The 23,325-nt window shown below is 47.4% G+C and overlaps 2 protein-coding genes across 3 annotated transcripts in view; both read left to right on the forward strand.

Moving 5' to 3' along the window:
- PNPLA2 (patatin like domain 2, triacylglycerol lipase) overlaps positions 1 to 7,845 on the forward strand; it is a 30,541-nt gene extending 22,696 nt beyond the window's left edge. The window contains exons 6-9 of the mRNA XM_071558745.1: positions 144 to 311; positions 757 to 889; positions 1,633 to 1,755; positions 2,557 to 7,845. Coding sequence (XP_071414846.1) covers positions 144 to 311; positions 757 to 889; positions 1,633 to 1,755; positions 2,557 to 2,821 — 689 coding nt within the window. The 3' untranslated portion in view covers positions 2,822 to 7,845. The remainder of the gene's footprint in view (positions 1 to 143; positions 312 to 756; positions 890 to 1,632; positions 1,756 to 2,556) is intronic.
- Positions 7,846 to 8,899: 1,054 nt separating this feature from the next.
- CRACR2B (calcium release activated channel regulator 2B) overlaps positions 8,900 to 23,325 on the forward strand; it is a 51,661-nt gene continuing 37,235 nt past the window's right edge. The window contains exon 1 of one of the 2 annotated variants that reach the window (XM_071558747.1): positions 8,900 to 8,973. The gene's annotated coding sequence lies outside the window, so the exon portion shown is untranslated. Of the gene's footprint in view, positions 8,974 to 21,518; positions 22,910 to 23,325 lie in introns of those variants that run through there. The other variant, XM_071558746.1, reaches the window with a different exon arrangement.

Genomic DNA, 23,325 nt, shown 5'->3' on the forward strand with positions numbered 1-23,325 from the left:
GCATTACAGCAGATGTAAGCTGAAGAGGCTGGGTATATCGTTGATCTCAGGAGTTCAGATGAAGTGAGGACTAATACTCTAAAAGCTAGGCAAGGCAAAACAGCTGGTTTGTATAATTCTTAAGGTATGACTTCTGTTCTCAGGTCTCCTTCATCCTCCAAGGCCTGCACGTCCTCTCCTTGCCATAGAAGCTCCCCCAGGTGAGAAGAAAGAGGAAGAAACAGAAGCTGAGGACCAACCAGAGGACAATACTGCCCTTGCTGTTGTCGAAGAGCACATCTTCGAACACTTGCCTCCCAGACTGAACCAAGGTATAATTCAAAGGGAGAGATCACAGATTCCTGTGCTGCCTGGTCTGCTTCAGAGGGTTACAGGAACATGCGGTTATTGCTTGTGGCTGGGCTTGGCCATACCCAGGAATTGAATCAGCACCTGCTGATGGTTAGATGGAGTTAGGGGTCTTTTAGATTAAGTCATAGTTTACCCTGTGGGGGCTGGATTGGGAGAAGTTGACTCAGTCGACAGTGTTCTGCACAGTAAGAAGAGGAGGGGATCTTATTGCTTGCTCCTTTGGAGTCTGATAAAGCTAACAGCTGTTGTTCTCAGCTATGCTCAGGGAATTACTAACCTGAGCAATACCTCCTTAAGATGTGGAAGGTGGAGAGGGGAGACCTCAGGATGGGTAACGTCTGGTGTATGACAAGGAAAGAGGTAGACCTATTGGGGGGATTCAGCCATGTTTTCCTCTGCCTTCAGCTCTTCTGGAGGCTTGTGCGGAAAGAAGAAGTTTCTTGACTGGCCTCACCAACATGCTGCCTATACGTGTGGCCACAGCGATGATGGTGCCCTATATGCTGCCTCTGGAGTCTGCAGTTTCCTTCACTGTCAGGTAAGCCTTTGACTGGTCCCTCAGTGGGACTCTTCCCAGTGCAGAGAGGTGTTTGATGTAGCTGCTGGAACATGAATGGACAAAGAGTGGGATGCTCTCTAGTTCTGCAGTGCCAGAGTTCCTGGGGAAAGGAGTTCCTGACAATTACCAGACATGAAAATAAAAAAAAATAAACCAGAAAAAAAACAAGAACCTAAAACTTTTCCTATCTTCCTTTGTCATTTAGTTACAGCCAGTAATTCCAGCTCGAAGGAAGATGGCTGTGTGCTAGAACACACTAGAAAATGTTGGTGCTTTATTGAGCCTTGAGAAAGACTTCTGGGGTGCAGGAATAAAATTAGGAACTGCACAAGAGGTTGTTTCCCTCTGGAGTGAGGGGTAGAGTAGTCCCAACCATTTCCAGCTCTGTATTTACACAGATGGGAAGACAGGTTTGTCAGGCTTTTTCTAACTATGAAGTATATCCTATGAAAAGTTTCACAAACTATCTCCTTAGAGAAAAACACTTTTCAAATCTGAAAATGGATGGAAAATATGGAAAGTGCAGACAGGAAATGTAAAGAAAAAGTTTCTGGGCTGTTGTCAACCTTCACAGCTTCTCCCATGTAATTCTATGAATGGTAGTATAAATGGCTCTTAACACACTTGCCACTAAAAATAATTGAGAAGAGGCAAAACTGGTGTTCTTTTCATCCTGTTCCTTTGTGTGACCCAGCTAATTGTTGTCTCCTGTCTCTTTACAGGTTGCTGGAATGGCTGCCAGATATCCCTGAGGACATTAGATGGATGAGAGAGCAGATAACTGAAATCTGCAACTATCTTGTGAAGAAAGCCAAGAAGAAACTGGGTAGCCATCTCTCAGCCAGGTATGGCTGCTTTCTTTCAGAGCACTGTTCTCCAGGAGTCCTCATTTTCCCTTTCGCCTTTAAATTCCAGAGGTTCTACTCTGTTGGAGAAGAGCAAGCAAGGCACAAATTTACCAGAAGGATTGCTGCCCAACCTGAAGTGCCAATCTGGTCCATGGTCTCTTGGCTTCCTTAACTGTTAGATAGACTCAAGAACAGGGTCTACTTCCTTCTTCCCATTACAGGACAGACCCTGTAATGAAGCTGTTGCTTTAGCAATAGGGCAGAAGATGTAAGTCTGATTAAAACAGAGTGCTAGCTTATTTAGCATGCTCCCTGTAGAAGACAGAGGCACTTGTCTTTGTGGCATTTTCTGGCTCAGGATCCCCTAGAAGTTCCGTCCAAGAAGTACTTGTGTTCAGATGACCTCTTCTGCCTCAAGATCTCAGCCTGGTTTAGACTGGGGAGGCCATATGGTAGTCAGGAAACAACAGAGAGTTTCATTGAGGCAGAGTGCTTTGGGTCTGTGTGTGTGCCTGTGCTTCTGAGCTGAACGCCCTGCAATAGCCCATGGCTTGAGGCTGTGGCAAGAGTGTTATATGAATGAAGGTAGAAGAGATCATAGTAGGGTCCTATCTGTGAACTGGATCCTAGTACACAAGAGCTGAATAACTGAGAGGAGGAAAACAGGCACATGCACAGACTTCTGACTAAAGTCACAGTCAGTGGTAGTATCAAATAGGGCTGTGGCTCTGGAGTTCTGGTCGGTGAGCTGCTCAAGCCTTCCCATGTACTGATTCTTTGCCTGTATTTGCCTTTCAGGCTTTACTATCACCTCGAGCTTGGAGGGTCCCAGAGCCTACCAATTCCTTCCTCATCACCTTGTGGTGAAGCACTGCCCATTTGGATGAGAAGCAACCGTTCCGTGTCTGATGTCATGATGAAGTGGGAGGAGTACCAGCGCCAGCTCATGCTGGGCTTACTTTGCATCAATGTGGACATGCAGGCCTCCCTCTTCCCTCGGGAAGGGTTTCAGATCAAGCTTCCACCTCTAGACTGTGCAAAAGAGTGCCTGCCGCTCTTCTAATCCTGCTGCCGTGAGGGAATGAGGGTGTGTGGGAAGGGGAGCGGATGCAGGGTGGGACCAGTCTCATCCCTCAGCAGCAGGCTGCCCTGTGCTTCTGAGTATGCTGCAAAGGGGGTTTCCCCGGGATGGAGACTGGTGGAATTGACTGTAGTCGTGTGTTGCCCACTGGGCCAGGCAAGGGATCTCTGTGTTCAAAGACACACACAGGCTGATACCTTGCTCTAGACTTGCGTTGAGGCCTTGCCATTGCCTGTGGCCAGGCTGATGCTGACCCAGTGGGCTCTCCCAAATAGTGCACTTTGAATTGCCGTTGGCTTTTTACCACCAAATAATCAGGATGTAGACGAGGCTCTCAAGTTAATGCAGCTTTTAACTTTGTTTTTCAGAGCATGTCTTGGTTCTTTTCCTTAAGTCATCTGATATTCCTAAGCTCTTTGTGCTACTGAAAGATGAGGTAGTAGCCTCTTGCCAAACCAATTTCTCTCAGGGCTTCCAAATTTCCTCTTAAGTTTCTTTTTTTGCTGAAACCATGTCCTTTCCTCTCTCCCTTATCTGCATCCACACTGGAAGCCAGAGCTGGCCCTGCTGCAGACTACACTGGAACTGTGGAAGTGTAGAAAAGTTATGTATTTTCCCTGATTCATTTTGTAATGGTCTCTCCCTTTTTGATTTGTGTCCTCAAGGAACTGCTGCAACTTGAAATCTGAGTGTTAAGTAAGTAATTGAACTTATTTAAAGAAGTAATTTTGACAGATTCTTTTTTTTCCCAGGGAAACATATTGCATTTGAGGCTCCATTCCTGTCAGTGTGAATGGAATTAGTGTGGGTTTGCCCTGGAAAAGCTCAGCCTATCTCAGGATCAGCTTAGCAGCTGAAGCAATGTGAAATGCTTGTAGGAAGGTGAGATTGTGCAAGGCATGTTATTTTTGAGAGGCTTGTGGTGGAGTATCAAAGCAAGTGCTGGGGAAGTGGCTGCCACTGATAGGTGTTTGGGCTTTGCTCCTTAAGGGACTGTACAAGTAAGGAAAATTCCAGGTGGGTGATACAGAATGGATCTCCTGCCAAACTGAAGCTTCTGTCTTTTGCTTTAAAAAGTTTGGTTGTTGAAGTTTTGGAGTGAGAAGGATTTAGGCTTGTAGCTACACCAGCCTCACAACTTGCCTGTTTCATGTTGTGGCTCTCAGGTGCAGCTCTGCAGTTGGCAATAGCAGGAGCTGTGAACTGGCATGAGGACTGTTGGTGCACATGCAGCCCACTTGGAACTGGCTACTCTTTGTCTTGCCCCTTAAAACAGCAGAGCTAGTGAGTCTGCAGCAGGACAGGACTGTGCCTTGTAAGGCAGTGCATTCTCAGTGCTGGTCTGGTTATGACTGGCCTTGTAGAAGTATGAACTCCCTGTTCTTCACAGGGTGTGACACATGGCTTCCTGCAGGGATTGCATGTATTAAAGCTTAAGTCTTCACACCACGACACAGACCCAGCTCCTAGCATCACTTTCTGCAGCTTGTTCAGCTACATGAGGTGTCTCCTACATCTCCTAGCAGAAATAGCGTGCAACTGGCCAAAGCAAACATATTCTGTCTTTGCTAAGGAGCAGGACAGTGTGTCTGAAGCTGATTACATAACCCATACCTGGAATAGTGATTTATAATAGACTCTGTTTTGCACCTTAGATTTAGAAAGGGAAAATAACACCAGAAGCTCTACTAATAGTTGGAGAAAGTAGCAAATCTGCTTGATCGTGTCTGCGTGAGCAGTGTGGGTGAGGTGGTGTTTCCTATCAGCAGAATTGTGCACTGGGCATGGGTTTGGTGTTTGTGTGGAGATTGTGATAAGGATCAGGACTTTCCTGTAGTGGCCATTTCAAGCTGGGAAGCAATGGAGCTGCCCAGGAGATGCCAGTGCAAGTATGAACTTGTGACTTAGACTATTACCCTGCTGCTCTTTCAGGATTTAATCTACCTATGTAACATGGGGGCCTGTATAGTTTATAAAGTGGACCTGCACTTGCAGTCAGATTTAGACTTAAGCTTTGCATAGTTAAGTCAGTTAGGGAACAGAGAAGTCGCTACAGGTTGAGAAAAAATTGGGAGGTTTCTGAAATCAGAATAGGTATATTGGATTACAAAACAAGTCAATCTTGTGATTGTCTAAAGCCTGCAGAAAAAAGTTAATGCTAGATCTATGTAACTCTAATGGAAGCAAACCAGCAACAAGCTACTGTCACTTAGTGGGAACAGGATGAATTTGATGAAAATTGGAATTGAGAAAAGGTGTTAACTTTGTGGTTTGGCGTGGGATTCCTTTTCTTCCACTATTTCGGCCTACCTTTGGGGGAATGGCACATGCACAGCTGCTTAAGTTTGCCAAATGCTTATCTCTTGTCCCTAATGCACACAGAGCAACTGTCAAGAACATTCAAATATTTAGTGGCAAGAAATTAAGGCATTTTATCCAGAAGCAAAACATCTGAGAGGGACAAAGCCGCATAAGGAAAATTTGATGTTTAGAAGCTGCTGCCCTTTTGACTCTGCCTTTTTTTGTGTTAATATATGGGTGGAGAAAGTGATGCAACTATTTTTTTATCCCTTCTTCCTGGACTGGTAAAACCACTGAGCCATTATGTAAACCACTAAACTATGAAACAAAATACTTTTGGCAACAAAGTGTGCTAAGAAATTGAAACTTGGCACCCTTATCCCCCGAATCTCCTCTGTTTGCCTTTTGCATCAGAACTGACTGGTCTGGTGCCAACTGGGCTGATGCCACTTCTTCCAGTGCTCTGACCCAGGCTTGCAGGTTCTGGTTCATGCATTTCAAGAGACTGAGGCTGTGCCTGGTAAAAGGCCTGAGTTTAGTTCTGTATTTCACCTCATCTGTAGTTTAGTTTATTTTATTAACTTCTCCAAGAGAAACTTTTGTACACTTCAAACTGTAACCACAAATCAAAGCCTGGCTTTAAATATAAAGGTCTAACTTTCACGAGGAAATTCCTGTTTTTCCTATGCTAATTTGCAGGGTGTGAATGGATACTGGGAAAGCACCACTCTGTATTAACCCTTTCTTTGCCTGTTTGTATTCCCCAAGTGATACAACAGCTGTTGTGTGATAGCTAGTTGGCTTTATAGATTTAGGCTCTGATAAAGGAACTGCAGGTCTGTCAAAAATACCTCAAACTACCCTTATCTTCCTTTTGAGAAGTTTCATCCATTTGCTTGAAATTCTTGCTGCTCACTCATCACAGATAATAAGGGATGAAGGAAGTATGGAAGACCACCTTTTCCACTGATGCAGAGAAAGGGTTGTAGCAGCTTTTGAAGAATAGCTTTTTGTTATGCAGTGCTGCCTTGTCTAGATGAGACCCCCCTCTTTTTCAAATCTCTGGAAACCTTGTGGTAGGCTCTGGTTTGGATATGGGGGTGTTTATTGCCTACACTTGCCAAGTTCACAAGAACAGGGTCATCTGTAGCACAGTCCCTTCTTCAGCAAAATGAGTGGCTGGGCAGCCCAGGAGGTGGTTGGCAGGGCCTGTCTGCTCTCCAGTACGTGGTGAGTGAGAGGTCAGGTTCCTGGACCAAAAGTTCATCTTGCAGTCCATGTCCAATTGTTCTTATAGCATTCACTGGACTCCTGCAGGAGTCCCAACCCTTGTTATTTCCACTGTTTCACATAAAGGGTCTCTGTGTTCAGGAATCTTTCTTTTTTTTTTTTCTCATTCCTGAGTTATTACTTGCTGCTTTTAACAAGGCTAATGGTGAACTTCTTGTGCATCTAACCAGCCCCTAATATATACAACACCGTAGAGTTATTTTGTGTACAACAGTCCATACCTATGGCATGCTCTGTAACCCGATATTACTGTGTGGTGTGTTGGGTTTGGTTTGCTGCCTGCCCTACTGCTAATACTGTTACAAGCTGGTTTTCAAGAGATAGGAGAAAATACTGACCATGATATATAGCACCTAGGAATTGTTTTCTCATGGCTTCTTGGAGGTCTGTGTACCTGCGACACTCAGACCAGAGAATAACAGAGAATCTGCTGTTTGACAGCACTGGGGTGTCGCTTGTATATTCCCCCGTGGTTTTATTAATTTTAAAAAATTAATCTAGTAATTTGCTACTTCCTCTTAGAGAAGAGCTCTCACTTTTGCCAAAGTGGTTGTGGGAGAAACACCTGAAGTTGTACGTTTTTCCCTTAAAGGTCCATTTCTGCTGAACAAGGCAGATGTGGTGGGTGGCAGGGCTGCGTGTTGCCGAAGTCAGAGGGCCTTGTCAACAGTTTTCTCAAGCTTTGTTTCTGTCTTCCTCTTTAATCAAATGAGAGAATGGACCACTTCATCTGGCTGCCACATCAGCCAGCCTGTTTGTGCCAAACACACCCTGTGCCTTTACAGTGGGGCTCTGGCCTGTCTGCCCTCTGTGCCCCTGTGGTGTCTGCCTTTCTGAGTGCAGCAGAACTTGCTCCCCTCTCGTCTCCCTCCTTCCCCTTGCCCACCAGTGGGATGTTTCTCCATTTCCAATCTGCAGGGAGCGCTACTAGGACAACCTTTAACTGTGTCCATCTCACTCTGTGGATCCACATCAGCCCTCCTGCACAGGGTGGGGGAACCTCTAGTTCCAAACAGAAGACTTAGAAATGTAACTTTGAAATAAATACCTCTTAATTCTGGGGTTTTCTCTTGCTCTTGAAAACAGCATCTAAAGCAGCTCTTTGATCTAAATGTGTCCTGGGACTCCATTGCTGCCACTGAGTTTGAGAAGACCCTTAAGCACACAATACAGGTGGAGATCCTGTGGAAATTACTGATGTCAGAGCAGCAACTAAACCAGCAATAGCATACACAAATCACATATTTACACAGCAATGTCACTAAGTAGTGTTCACAGTCACTTTAAAAATTCAGTATTAAATTGTTGATGCTTTTTTTTTCTTTCCTGTTTCTATTTTCTAATGTTTTGCTTAAGAAAATGTAACTATTTATTTTGGCAGAAATATATCTTCTAATAAAAACTTTCTCAATATATTTACCTGGCTGTGTTATGTTGCTTGTCTTGCCATTTAAAGATTTGTTAAATATTTTTTGAATGCACTGTATGATGTGGGTTTGTTTTGCTAGGCCCTAGCCAATTCAAATTCTCCTCTCAGAGTAAACGTGTATCAGTATGTGATGAAGGGCGTGGACCTAGAAAAAATGGTGCATTTTGGTCCAGTTCTGACTTCCTCAAGCTGAAATGTTATTGGCACTTGTTTATTGGAGCCTCTGGGTAGATCCTGGATTCTCTGGAGGGGATTACGCACCATCTTGTGGGAATAGCAGGTGCTTGGTACCTGTGAAAGGGTCTGTGAAAAACTTTTTACTGATTTGAAACTTCTCCAATCCGGGGGCATCTCTTGAGGAAACTGAACCCTTTCTCTTGCAACTGTTTACCAGTGGGTGAAATAGATGGTACTGTCTGTTGTGTGTCTGCCTATTTCCGTCAGATACCAAGGTCTGCCACAGCTACTCTCCAGCTGGAGCACGTGGAAACCACCGGCCCTTGGGCTGTGGGAGAGCCGGCGCTTTCCTTGGCGCCACGCAGGGAGCTGGGCACGGCTGGGTGGTGCTGCGCCGCTGGCATCCCTCAGGACAGGGAGAACAGCCGGGATCTGTCGCTGCGGGCTGTCTGCTGGGCGCTGCAGGGCTCGGGCTCGCCCTTGTCCGGCTTTTGACAGCGGGAAACTTTAGGAGGAGACTTAGTTATGTGCTGCCACGTGACGGGGGCGAGTACTGTAATTAACATCATAGCATGCAGCTGTTAAACAACTTTTCTTAACCTCTAATGATAGGAAAATAACAAATACCCCAGCTCGGTGCCGTGAATCGGTGAATTGATCCTTCTTGCATAAAGCCGTGCGGCTCTGCCGGGCAGAGCGGCTGCGGGCGGGGCTGTGTGCGCGGCTCTGGCGTCCCTCGGGGTATTGGGGGCCGGGGCCGTGGGCAGGTGGGCGGTGTTGGCTCTCATCCCCAAGTGTAGGAGCGGTCCCGGCTCCCTCCGCTCCCGCCCGCCCGCGGCCCCGCTCATTTCCGGCTCGGGGCCGCCCCCGGCGCCAGCGGCGGCTCCGCTGCCCCGGCCCCGCGGCCGCAGGTGCCGCTCCGCTCCCGCCGCGCCAGGTAAGCGCCGCCGGGGCGGGCAGGGCGGGCTGAGGGCGGGGGCCGCTGCGGACAGAGACCCTCCGCGGGGCGGCTCCGACTCTGCCCGGCCGGCACCGGCGGCAAGGGGGCTGCGGGGCGGCCGCCTTAGGGAACAGCCCCGGAGGCACCTTGGCCCGCGCCTCGCCGACCTGCTCCGCACATCCCTGCCGCTGTTGGGGAGCGGAGGGCTGGGAGGCTCTGTGCGCTGCGGGGCCCTCGCCTGTCCGCAGCCACACACGTGCCTCGGCCCCAGCTGTCGCAGGCCCCTTGCCGGTGACGGACAGGTATGGAGCATCCGTGTTGCTGTGCGAAGCTGCCTCCCCACCTCACACCCCTCCTGAGGCGGAGCCGCGGCCGTGGGGTGGGCAGCGTGCCCGGGTCGCGTCCGGGCTGGGGAGCTGCCGCCCCTCCGCCCTCTCTCCTCTGTTGCTGTGAAGTCTTTAATACGAGGTCACAGGACTTCGGTCGTGCCTGTTGGACCTGAACGGATACCTTGTACTTTCTCATTTTTTATACAGTATCCTCTGCTCAGGGAATGCGCTCTCCTGCTACGGTTCAGGTGCAGATGGCACTGCACAGTAAAGATGCTGCAGGTCCCTGTGGCAGCTGTGTTGGTGCTGCTACTTTTCTTTGAAATGAAAAAATACCAAAGCTTTCCCTCTTCTAAGACTGCAATGTCTTTTTAACATCCTGTGCGCATGGGATGCACTTCGGTGAACTTGTGTGTTGAACCTCAAGTCTTTCCTGTAGGACTTCCTGAAAACAGCTGAGGGGAAAAGAGGCCAGTGATCTCCAGCCTGGGACACAGGGAGATGGCGGTGCTCAGGAATATCCTGAGAAGGCAGGATTATCCAAACACAGCTTGCTTGTTTAGTGGTGACCTGTTTAGTTCTTGGTTATTCTGATGGAGATGACAGCTGTTGTGCATCACGGGGCTCTCAGAAAACCTTAATTTCTAGCTTTGCCTTATGCAAGCTCAGGGGCAATTGCATCTTACTTCTCATGTTGTAGAGCTGTATTTATTTTAGAGGATCATATAAGCAGGTTTGTGCAGATGAATACACACACACATCTCCTGAGGGCTAAGGAAATTGCTTTTCTAGATCAAACAGATAATCAATTGAGTCTGTCCTTTTGCTGACCAATTCAGGTGGTCCAGAGTAGGTTCTAAGAAACTGCAATGAGCTGGAGTGGAAGAATCTTCTGTTTGCCAGGACGTATGGCTACACAGATATTGATGTGAGGCCTGAGGCATTCAATTTTGGAATCCATTATGTCATGGCATAAGATGGTATAAAATGTCTCTAAAGCTACTTTGCTGGGCAAATAGTGACCTCATTCCTCATAGCATCACTCTTGGTCTTTTGTGGAAGGATATGTTGGGTAGTATGAAGTGTCCAACTGGAAGGTTGATTGGCTGTTTTGTCACCATCAGGTAGGAAAATTTCTACTCCAACCCCAATCTGATGCATCTAATGAATCAAGACCTCACCATCTACTGGTCTGAGGATGGTATTGTAAAGGATTCCATGTGAGGCTGTCTTTGGCAGCATACAGACAGTGCTGGGGGACTGCTGTTCCTCGTGACTTTGCCAGGCAGCCTCAGAGAATAAACTAATGGGATGAGGACAATTGACAGTAACAGAAATCACATGAACACAGATCCATGCACAATGTTCTTCATGGTCAGAGAGCTTGGAGGATATCGATTCTTATGTACAATAAACTAGGTTTGGTTTCAATAATACAGCTACTCACTGTCTAAATCTGTGATTTCATAAGGGTGCTCTGGGAGCTGAATTCTCCCTCTTCTCCTCTCCTGTTAGCAGGAGTTCATCTTGGATTTAAGGACAGTGACAAGAAAATTCATCTATAGCAAATGTGTCCTCTTCCAGTGGGTGGAGTAGCCATCTTGTTCCTGCCAGATGCCTTGGCTTGCTGTCCATATAGAGTCTGAGGTGGAAATAATTGATTTACTTTGTCTGAATCTGGAATGATTCATTCTGTTGTTCTACCAGAAGAGCAGAATTGCAACAATTAGTAAGGCTTTCTGCCCTTTGTCACTGTGTATCCCTGGAAGTATCCTTAGCCCAGCAGCTTGAAAGAGAGATGCTGTGGGTGTTTTGATTACCCCTTGTAATATTTTCTAGCAATGTTCGCTTTCCCCCATCCTGCATCCTGAACTTTTAATTTCTAATTGCTCATTGTGCTAAGCAAACCTGACCTCTGCAGCTGTGCAAGGAGCACTGGGGTGGATCCATGAAGTATTCCCATGTGCTTCTGCTGTGACAAGGAGCACAATGTGCTCTTTAAAATTTATGTTCTTAATTTGCTTTCTCAGTCTCTTTTCTGATTCTCCTCGAGATTTCTGCATGTCTTCATAAGCTTCCAAGAAATGCTTGAATCTCAGTATTTCACTAGACTGTTGTACCCAGGTGCTTCAAGTGGAATAACAAATATTGTGAGCTTTGAGAGAAGACAATGCCAGAAATAGACGTTGTGGGTTGTGTGTAGTTTGTGGTACCATGGACTTCCAAATGAAGTCTGAAGCCATGGTAGGCTTCCCTGTGCTTCATTCAGGTTGGGGTAACGTGATTGGGAAGCCCTGTGCACTTTTTAAGAGTGTTTTCCTCTTAACTGTGTGTCACAAAGCACTAAAGCAGGAACAAATACTTTCTTGTGCTCCTGGAGACTGTGGCTTTAATCATAGGTTTGTTTTAGAGGAAATGGGGTATGGTACAATGCTTTGGGAGGGTACAGTGTTCTCATCTTCTTGGCATAACTGTGTTGTAGTTTGGGATTATTATGTAAATTCTCTCCCCTGCCACTTAACTGCCCAGGCCAGCGGTTGACAAAAGAAGTAGTTAACTGTGATCGCTGGGGTGGGGGCAGGTTTGTCTCTTTTGGTTTTTTTTTTTGGATATTCTCCTCAATCTTGGCTCGGCGGAACGGGGGAGTGGGGGCTCCAAGGAGGCAGGCTGCCCTGCTGGTTACTGCTGGGGTTTTCCCTGGCTGTCTTGCCGCTGCCTACTTCGGATTACTTTTTCCTGCCGTGCTGCTACCTGCCTTGGATTTGCTGCTGGTCGCTCGTACCTTTTCTGCTTCTTGGACGGGGAACACAAGGGAAAGAGACTGAGTCCATCTGAAAGCCCACTGCTCGTCTGTTTCGCTGGAGAGGGACTGAAACTCACTCTGCAGCCAGCGGGCTGTGACAAGGACACTTAAGTATAACCTTTTCTCCCGGAGGAAAACCTGCTGGGTTTTGTTGTTGTTGTTTTTTTTTTTTTTTCCTCTTATGGTGTTGGGGAAGTGGGTTGCACTAGTCTGTTTACATATATATATATATATATATATATATATAGCAGTTATCCTTCTTGTATTAAAATTCCTTTTCTTAAATTTGATAAAGAGTGGTGTGATTATTGAGGAGGAGGCCCCTCCCCTGCTTGTGGGTAAAACATTTTGGTTTTTCCCCTCAAACCGAGACATTTCTTGGCGCCCAACGTGTGGGGCTTGTAAACAAAGAAGGATAACTGCTATTTTGTGGCACCATGTGGGTCTTGAGCTTAGAGTTCATCAGGACCATCCTGTATAATATATTGGCTTTTTGTTGGTACAAATTCATGCCAAAAGGAGCGGCAGGTTTAAGTCTTATCAACAAATCAATGAGCAAAACTCAAATAGCCGCAATTATTATTGAGTTCTTACTCTGGATTTATGGTGCCATGAATTCGATGCCTTTGGATGTCATGTGGGTGGTGCTCTCCAGGCTGTTTTCCTGCCGCAACCTAAGCTGCTACCTCTGGGGATTCAGTGATAATAGTACGGACCCTTGGGAAGGAACAAAGGGGAATCTCTTCTCCCAACCCTTTGTCCATTCCCCATTCAAGTCTGCTACAACAGCTTTTGAGATGTTTAAATTCTCCCTGGATGCCAGAGATATCTTGCTCTTTATGGTTTTTCTGCAGGGTTGTATCCCTGCAGCTTACAGAATGTTTGAAGGTAGGGCCAGGGTTTTTCCAGAATGCATTCAGAAACCTAGCCCAGTGAAGGGGGAAAAGCGAGAGAATAAAACCCCTGATGCCACAGTGAAGGGAGAAAAGGATGAGGCTAAACCAGGAGGACAGGCCAAGCCTATGGAAGTTGCCCCTATTCAGAAAAGGAAATATAAGACCAAATTAGACCATCCAGCAGACGATGAGGGGGCTGCTGCACCTCCACAGCAAGCAGACCCAGAGCCTGAGATCATCACTGAGTCATTGTCATTTGATAATCTCCGTAGTTTGCGGAAAGACATTGCTCGACACCCGGGTGAGCCCATCCTGACTTGGTTGATCCGAGTTTGGGACCTTATGGGTGAAACCTTACAACTGGATGGTGCTGAAGCCAGGTTTTTGGGGGCTCTGGCCCAGGACGTGGCTATTGAACAGGTGTTCGTGAGGGAATCAAAGCCCCTTTCACTCTGGGCACGACTTCTAACGAGTGTAAGAGAGAAGTTTGTTTATAGAGAAATCCTGCAGGAACATCATATTAGGAAGACTTGGAAGACGATGGAAGAAGGAATTTTACGTCTGAGGGAGATGGCAATGATGGACGTGCTTTTTGGAAGAGGTGGGCAAGCCAATAATGACCCTGACAAGGTCAGATGCACACCACATATGTGGTGGGACCTTTCACGCTCGGGGCCAGCTGAATACACCGATTTCCTGGCATCCATGTATAGGGAAGAGAACCATGAAACAGTGGGCGCTGTAGCAAATAAGCTCCGGATATATGAAAGCATGACCCACAGCCCAATGCAGGCCCGTATTTCTGCTGTAGAGACATTGGTTGAGAGTCTCAAGACGCTGCCTGCAGAGGTAAAAGCGATCAGAGAGGAAATTAGGGAAAGTCTCCAAGTGGCACCAGTGCGAATGAGAACCTCTGAAGTCAGAGCCAGACGCCCCCCAGCCAGAGGAAGTGGACAGACCTCACGAACTGAGATGTGGTACTTCCTGGCCAAACATGGAGAAGACATGGGACGGTGGGATGGGAAACCCACCCGTGCCCTTGCAGCCCGAGTACAAGAACTGAAGGAGAATGGAAGAAGGTCAGTGAGAGTAAGTGCAGTCCCAGTTTCCCACGGGCAAGAATCTGACCCACAGGAGGGCACCTCCCAGGTGTACTCATCGAGAAAAGGTTCTGACCGCTATGACCAGGATCAGTGTTAGAGGGGCCCTGCCTCTAGCCAGGTAGAGGCACGGGACAACCGTGTCTATTGGACTGTGTGGATTCGATGGCCTGGTACATCAGACCCACAAAAGTATAAGGCTTTGGTTGATACTGGCGCTCAATGCACATTAATGCCATCAGGACATGTGGGCTCAGAAACTATTTCTACTTCTGGGGTGACAGGGGGATCTCAAGAGTTGACTGTGCTAGAAGCTGAAGTGAGCTTGACAGGGAGAGATTGGCAGAAACACCCCATTGTGACTGGTCCAGCCGCCCCATGTATCCTGGGCATTGACTACCTCAGGAATGGATATTTTAAGGACCCAAAGGGGCATAGATGGGCTTTTGGAATAGCCACTGTACAGACAGAAGGGATTGAACAATTGAACTCATTGCCAGGTCTCTCAGAAAGTCCTTCTGCTGTTGGACTGTTGAAAGTTGAGGAACAGCAAGTGCCAATTGCCACCACGACAGTGCACCGTCGGCAATACCGAACGAACCGTGATGCTGTGATCCCCATCCATAAGATGATCCGTGAACTGGAGAGCCAAGGGGTGGTCAGCAAAACCCACTCACCCTTCAACAGCCCCATCTGGCCTGTGCATAAGTCTGATGGAGAATGGAGATTGACTGTGGACTATCGTGGCTTGAATGAAGTTACCCCACCGCTGAGTGCCGCTGTGCCGGACATGCTGGAGCTCCAGTATGAACTGGAGTCCAGGGCAGCAAAGTGGTATGCCACTATTGACATTGCTAATGCGTTCTTCTCCATTCCTCTGGCACCAGAGTGCAGGCCACAGTTTGCTTTCACCTGGAGGGGCGTGCAGTACACCTGGAACCGACTACCCCAGGGGTGGAAACACAGTCCCACCATCTGTCATGGACTGATCCAGACTGCACTGGAGAAGGGTGAGGCTCCAGAACACCTGCAATACATTGATGACATCATTGTGTGGGGGGACACAGCAGAAGAGGTTTTTCAGAAAGGAGAGAAAATCATCCAGATCCTTTTGGGAGCTGGCTTTGCCATCAAACGGAGTAAGGTTAAGGGACCAGCCCAAGAGATCCAGTTCCTGGGAGTGAAGTGGCAGGATGGACGCCGTCAGATTCCAACAGAAGTCATCAATAAGATCACAGCAATGTCTCCACCTACCAGCAAAAAGGAAACACAAGCCTTCCTGGGTGCCATAGGGTTCTGGAGGATGCATATCCCAGCATACAGTCAGATCGTAAGCCCTCTCTACTTGGTAACCCGTAAGAAGAATGATTTCCACTGGGGCCCTGAGCAGCAACAAGCCTTTGACCAGATCAAGCATGAGATTGCTCAGGCTGTAGCCCTTGGACCAGTCAGGACAGGACCAGACGTACAGAACATGCTCTACTCCGCCGCCGGGAATAATGGCCTGTCTTGGAGCCTTTGGCAGAAGGTGCCTGGTGAGACTCGAGGCCGACCACTTGGATTCTGGAGCCGAGGCTACAGAGGATCTGAAGCCAACTATACCCCCACAGAGAAAGAGATCCTAGCCGCCTATGAAGGAGTCCAAGCCGCCTCAGAGGTGATTGGCACAGAAGCACAGCTGTTTCTGGCACCTCGACTACCAGTGCTGAAGTGGATGTTGTCAGGACAGGCTGCCTCTACACATCACGCCACTGATGCTACCTGGAGCAAGTGGATTGCCCTGATTACGCAGCGCGCCCGTATAGGAAAATCAAATCGCCCTGGGATCCTGGAAATCATCACAAACTGGCCTGAAGGTGAAAATTTTGGTCTAGCAGATGAAGAGGAAGAGCAGGTGACACGTGCGGAAGAAGCTCCACCATACAATCAATTGCCAAAAGAGGAAATACGCTACGCCCTCTTCACCGATGGCTCCTGTCGCATTGTAGGGACTAATCGCAAATGGAAAGCAGCTGTATGGAGTCCCACACGACAAGTTGCAGAAGCTACTGAAGGAGAAGGTGGGTCGAGTCAGTTTGCAGAGCTTAAAGCTGTGCAGTTGGCCCTGGACATTGCTGAACGAGAGAAATGGCCAAAGCTTTACCTCTACACCGACTCATGGATGGTGGCCAATGCTCTCTGGGGATGGTTAGACCGATGGAAGAAAACCAATTGGAAACGCAGAGGGAAACCCATCTGGGCTGCCGATATATGGCAAGATATTGCCACCCGAGTAGAGAAGCTGATTGTGAGAGTCCGCCACGTAGACGCACACGTGCCCAAAAATCGGGCCAATGAGGAACATCTCAACAACCAACAGGCAGACCGAGCTGCGCAAGTGAAAGTATCACAGACAGATCTGGACTGGCAGCACAAGGGAGAGCTGTTCTTGGCTCGATGGGCCCATGATGCCTCGGGCCATCAGGGCAGAGATGCCACTTATAAATGGGCACGAGACCGAGGGGTGGATTTAACCATGGACATTATCTCTCAGGTTATCCACGACTGTGAGACATGTGCTGCCATTAAGCAGGCTAAGAGAGTGAAGCCCCTGTGGTATGGTGGACGCTGGGATAAGTATAAGTACGGGGAGGCCTGGCAGGTTGACTACATCACACTGCCACAGACCCGCCAAGGCAAGCGCTATGTGCTCACCATGGTGGAAGCAACCACAGGGTGGCTGGAGACACACCCAGTGCCTCACGCCACTGCTCGGAACACCATCCTAGGCCTGGAAAAACAAGTGCTGTGGCGACATGGCACCCCAGAACGAATTGAGTCAGATAATGGAACTCATTTCAAAAACAGCTTAGTTGCTACCTGGGCGAGAGAACATGGCATTGAGTGGGTGTATCATATCCCCTACCATGCACCAGCTGCCGGGAAAGTTGAGCGGTGTAATGGACTGTTGAAAACCACTTTAAAGGCGTTGGGTGGAGGGACTTTCAAACACTGGGATCAACACTTAGCAAAGGCTACATGGCTAGTCAACACTAGAGGCTCTGTCAATCGAGCCGGCCCTGCCCAATCAGAACCCCTTCACACTGTAGATGGAGACAAAGTCCCTGTAATACACCTGAGAGGTATGCTAGGGAAAACAGTCTGGATCAACCCTGCCTCAGGCAAAGGCAAACCCATTCGTGGGGTTGTCTTTGCTCAAGGATCTGGTTCCACCTGGTGGGTGATGCAGGAAGATGGAGAGACACGATGTGTACCTCAAGGGGAACTTATCTCTGGGTAAACGACTCATATTACTGTATTTGTAAACACTTAATTATTTGAAAGAAAATTTAAGTTTAATGTAGAGTATCGGCATGGAAGAGAATTTAGGGGTGGATAATGTTGTAGTTTGGGATTATTATGTAAATTCTCTCCCCTGCCACTTAACTGCCCAGGCCAGCGGTTGACAAAAGAAGTAGTTAACTGTGATCGCTGGGGTGGGGGCAGGTTTGTCTCTTTTGGTTTTTTTTTTTGGATATTCTCCTCAATCTTGGCTCGGCGGAACGGGGGAGTGGGGGCTCCAAGGAGGCAGGCTGCCCTGCTGGTTACTGCTGGGGTTTTCCCTGGCTGTCTTGCCGCTGCCTACTTCGGATTACTTTTTCCTGCCGTGCTGCTACCTGCCTTGGATTTGCTGCTGGTCGCTCGTACCTTTTCTGCTTCTTGGACGGGGAACACAAGGGAAAGAGACTGAGTCCATCTGAAAGCCCACTGCTCATCTGTTTCGCTGGAGAGGGACTGAAACTCACTCTGCAGCCAGCGGGCTGTGACAAGGACACTTAAGTATAACCTTTTCTCCCGGAGGAAAACCTGCTGGGTTTTGTTGTTGTTGTTTTTTTTTTTTTTTCCTCTTATGGTGTTGGGGAAGTGGGTTGCACTAGTCTGTTTACATATATATATATATATATATATATAGCAGTTATCCTTCTTGTATTAAAATTCCTTTTCTTAAATTTGATAAAGAGTGGTGTGATTATTGAGGAGGAGGCCCCTCCCCTGCTTGTGGGTAAAACATTTTGGTTTTTCCCCTCAAACCGAGACAAACTGGAAGAAAATCTGTCAAGTAATAACACTGAGAGCAAGGAGTCTTGTAACGTTCTTGCTTTCTATTTAGTGAAGTGTGTGATGGCAGCTTGTTGTCAGAGATGTCACCTGAAGGACAAGCTGTTGCCTTTGCTTCTGTAGGTTTAATCTGTGGGCTGGTATGAGACTTGGTATCACTTTTCTGCACCAGTTATTGGCCCCATCTATGTGGAATGGTGTCCCTGTTTCAGAAGGATGTTTGAGGATTACACATGCCTGAAAGCCCTGCAGGAAGGCTTGTGTTGTTCGGAAGATGGTAGGAGATGCCTGAAAATGTGACTGGGAGCCAGGAACCTCCTGAGATCTGCTGTGGTGGTCCAGCACCATGTGGGCTTGTGGCTGGCTTGAACTTGTCTCGTTGGTAAGATCCTGGCAGATGCAAAGGTGTCATTGATCTCAGCAGATGTATCGTAGGCTGAGGCAACCTGTGTTTCCGAGAGGAATGAGACTATGAATAATGCTCTTGAGACCTATCCTACAGCTATTCAAAAGAATTAGCCTTTAGCACATGTGCTAGATGAAAGATAAAGCAGTGCAGCAAAAGCTTGAAAAAAGCCTAGTTGTTGTAGCTGTGCAATCAAGGTAACAATATCCAGCTGTGTATTGCTTCCTCTGTCAAGCTCTTCCAATGAGTGGCAAGCAGGTTATCTGCAGACCTTTGGAGGACTGGAACTTGTAGCTGTGTGGTGTTTAAAATAAAATTGTGGCATGCCTAAATATATCATATAGGCTATGGAAAGCAAACCTTTCAGGAAAAATCCAACTATGATAAGACATAGCCTCTGGAAAAGGAGGGTTAGAAGGAGAATGTAGGCTGTTAACCCTTAGCTGAGCATGGTGGGAGGTGGGGAGAGGTGCAAGTACAGGGAGGCAAATCTGATGCATAACACAGGAACTTGGTGGCTCTCTCTGTTACAGTAGCTGAATCCCTTTCCATCTAATTCAGCACAGTACCTGTAAGAGTAATTATTTTATCTGCCTCAGTTTCCTCTCTTCTCCCCTCCATAAAAAGAAGAGGAAACTAGGCTCATCTCCAGCTGTGAATGGAAGCTGTAGGTGATCTGTAGGTTGACAGCAGGACGGACATTGAAGTCTTCTCTCTGGGCAAGTGTTTGACTCCCTATAAAATACTGTTTTGTCTATTGGCAGGCCTAGTGTAGCTGTACTGTTTTTAGGGAAGATGAGTTGTATGCCTGTTCTAGCACCTGATGTGAAGGTGAGGTGAGAAGTGTAAATTTTGCTGAGCCTTATTTTCCCCATAGTTTTTTGTGGACTAAATGCTTGGGTTTTGTGGGTGGGACAGGCAGGCTGCTAGAGCCACCCTGCTCTGGGGTGAATTGCTGCAGGCTGAAGCTCCAGGTCTCTGCCCAGCTCCCTTCTTTGACAGGTGCAGAGCTAGTGAGCTTTGCCCAAGAAGAAAGACAAGCGTCATCATTGCTTATATAAGATAAAGCATGACCAAATCCTTGTTACCCTTGGCAGGTGTGGCTAGATGCCAACTGGAATTTGTGCAGTTCAGAGGAGCACCTGAGCTTTGCAGCTGTGGGGAGGGTTGCAAAGCCTCATTTAAAACATGGAGACTTGATTCTGGAGCACAAAAGGGAAGATAAATGCACCCCAAGGGACAGTGAGAGCAAAGGGCTGATGGGTGCAAGTGAAGGAACCAGCACCCAGTAGTTCTGTGGGCAGAACAACTTCTGCTGTGTGTGTCTGTGCCCTGCTGCAGACTCTGGTGTTGACATTGCTCCATGAGCAGGTCTGTTGGTTTGGTGTCCTCTGAGCAGGATTCTGTGGGTGTCCTGGTGCCAAGTGGGGCTGAGAACCTCTTCAGCAATAGTGTCTCTCTCTTCACCTCTCCAGTTTCTGAAGTTCAAAGATGCCTGTTGTCCTGAACTGTGTCCTCCTGTCTGAGATCATGGGAACTAAGAAAATAATTCAGCTTTATTGGAGGTGGAAAAGGACAGATTTGGATGCACCCACCAATGCACATTTCTTCCATTGCACACTTTGTTCCTGTTCCTGCCTTCCTTCTTCCTCACCCTCTTTGCCTCTTAAAGGAGTTTGCATGATGTTTGTTCTGCCCTTCCTTTCTCCCAGACACATAGCCAGAGGAGTAATCCTCTGCTCCAATACAAGTGCTTAAATTCTTTTGATTTAATGTGTTTCCTATGGCACAAAGAGTCATTCACTTCCTATGCAAATCTGGTTGCTCAGTCAGAGCTGCTAAATGCAAATAGACCACTTGTAGCTGTTCCCTCTTGGAATAGTAGTGTGGGCTTTACGTAAAGCATGAAGGTCAGACCTCAGGAGCCTGGAGAGCAGAGCAATGCACAGATTTGTGCCAGAGGAAGGTCAGCATGGCTGTAGTTCACTCACAACCTGTTTCCAGACTTGTGAGGTGTGAGATGAGGCAGGAGGATATTTCAAGCTGTCAGTATCAAAGAAATGAGTGTTTATAGAAATGGATTAGCATCTACTGATTGTGGGTGTATGGGGCTTGGTTGGTCATCCTCTCCCCTCCTTACCACCTCACTGCTGCATCCAAGTGCAGAATCTGCGCCGACTGCGATTTGGTGACTCAGCCCATTCTGACGCCTGGATCCCTTTCCTCTATTCAGGCTGGACAAGTAATGTTCAGTCCATAATCATGCTTGAGAGCTCTTGCTATTGCCCTAGTTATGGGAAGCTGTAGTAATGCTTATATTGGCTTAATCCAATTCGATGTCAAAATCTGCTGCTCAGAACAATAAATGTTGTGTGTAGGGGGTGGTATTCAAGTGTCTTTACTAAATCAAAAACCTTTTAAGCATCAGTAGATGAAGCCTTTTTCTTTTCAATGTCTACCACTAAATACACAGGGTGTGCAGTATGGTTGGATTAGCATTACTGTGGGATCCATAACTTTTTGTATTTCCTGCCCTTTATCCATGTGATGCTAAGGATTCTTTAATGTGTCTGCAATGTGTGTATTTATTTTTTTTGTGTCTTACAAGCTTTTTTGTTCTAGTCAGTACTGAGAGAACCTTTATAAAGAACCCCAAGAGGAAATTAGAGATAGGGCAGGCTGCAAGGCACAGGAAAGCAGTTTCCTTGCTTTTTTGTGCTGTTCTAGCCGAATCCCAGCCCAGACCATGGGTCAGTGTTAAGCATGACTTGTGGAGCACCAGTGAAAATGGTGAGTAAACCCTCCTGCTCAGAGGCAGGTACTTCACTTGGTATGGATTTGTTTGGTTTTTGGCTTTTTTTGCCACAGCTACTCTGTTAAGGCTGGAGCCTGCCCCAAGGGATGTGGGACCCTGGGGTTGAGGCAAAGCTGAGCCTCTGAGGAGTGGAGAGGTGATTGTCCTAGGTGGAGTGGAGCAGAGCTGCCCTTTGGCATCACAGAGCCCTCTCAGATGGTTTAGGGGAGCTCTCTGGCTCTGTTAAACCTGTATTAAAGATAATTGTGATGGCTTGTAGTTGTTTTTATGTCCATTTTTTGGTCTGGGTTTTGAAATAGCCATCTTAAAATAATAGGGAAGGACCTTTGCTTTCTGCAGGTCCCATTATTGCTTGTTGCAGGTAGGGTGGGACTATTTGGAGCTCCTCTCTTTGCAGGGTGATGAGGCCTCTGCTGTTCAGATACCAGCTGGCATCTTCTTGGTGGAAATTGGTGGAAGTGAGGCTTTTGCTCTCTGTAGAGGGTAGGCTTGCTCGCTCCTGACTATGGCAAAGATTGTTTTCTGGCCTTAAGGGCTGAGACAAAGACGGATTTGGGGCAGGGGTGAGAAAAGGGGACAAAACCATACGAGGTGATGAAGAGCCAGCCTGTCAGGGTCTCAACATGATCTTTTTTCCCTTTCCTTTGTCACCTTTCCTGAGAAGACTTCAGGCTTAACTAATGGGAACTGACACAGCTGAGCACATCTTTGTCCTGCCTGGAGCTGCCCTTGAGTGACAAATCCCCTTCAGCACCTCCAGCTGTCAGCAGCCAGGGATGGCTTTGTTTCCTTTCCTTGGTGCTGTGGGATAGAGTGGCACTTTGGTCAGTGGCGGGATAGAGGGTGTCATCTCTGGCTGCTTTAGTGAGATAGTCTTGGATGTGCACCTCACCCCTGGAGTGTGTTTTATGGTGCTTTGGAAACATGCTCCTTGCCCTGTCATCTTATGGTTTGCTTTTCATTTTTCCTAAGTTCTCTGTGATTCTCTTTGTGAAACAGGTTGCCAGCCTTGTAAAAGCAGAATTAAACTTGAGGCAGGATTCACAGGGGTAGTTTCCAGCTCTTCCCTTGCTGAAATTGGATGGGAGGTAGACAGAGTACCTACAGGCACAACTAGAACTTCTCAGGGAAGTTAAGTTCAGCATGACAGGAGGGCTCGTCTGGTTTCTTACCACTTCTTCCCCTCTTGCCTCAGGCAGCTCAGAAACAAGCCCTTCTCCTTCACAGCTGTGCACAAGGCAGCATTACAAGGAATTTAGCGTGGAAGCTTAAGGGCAGTTTCTTGTGCTGCTTTCTGAACTGATGGCTACCAGGCTCTGTTGGAAAGGGGATGAGATGCGTAGGGAGCATTGCAAACCACACCTCCCAGCTTGGACCGGCTCTGATACTCTATTTACAGTGGCGGAGTTCCTTCTCCGCTAGCTTTCTGCTGTGGAATAGACCGCCAGTTCCAGGGAAAGGGAGTAATACTTTCCTGCTACTCAAGGTATTTGGGGACACCTGCAGAGTGAGAAAGTGGTGTGGGGGGGATGTGGGGAAGAAAGTCTCTCTCATTTGGGCAAGGAATTATTTGAGAAGGAAGTCTGAATGAGTTTGCAAGTTGCTATGTCTCAGCAGAGGTTCTTACTAAGAATTTTCTGTTCTGACTTCCTGCTTTTGCTTTAAAGCAGCAGAGTAGAACTCACTGAGTCCAGTGGCATTGTATATCACTGCAAAAACCAGTTGTTATTCCCATGACAGAGGAGGTAAAATTCATTGATTGGTTTTCAAGAGCTGGGGATGCTTAATTAACAGACGGTTAATGCTTCAGTTTGGATCACTTGGGGTCTTTGCAAATGTTGAACTGAAGAAACTTGTTCTGAGTTCTAATGTGGTTCTGCAAGATGCTTAACCGATTCCAGT

This window comes from Pithys albifrons, chromosome 6 (assembly GCF_047495875.1).
Source record: "Pithys albifrons albifrons isolate INPA30051 chromosome 6, PitAlb_v1, whole genome shotgun sequence".
NCBI classification, from domain to species: domain Eukaryota; kingdom Metazoa; phylum Chordata; class Aves; order Passeriformes; family Thamnophilidae; genus Pithys; species Pithys albifrons.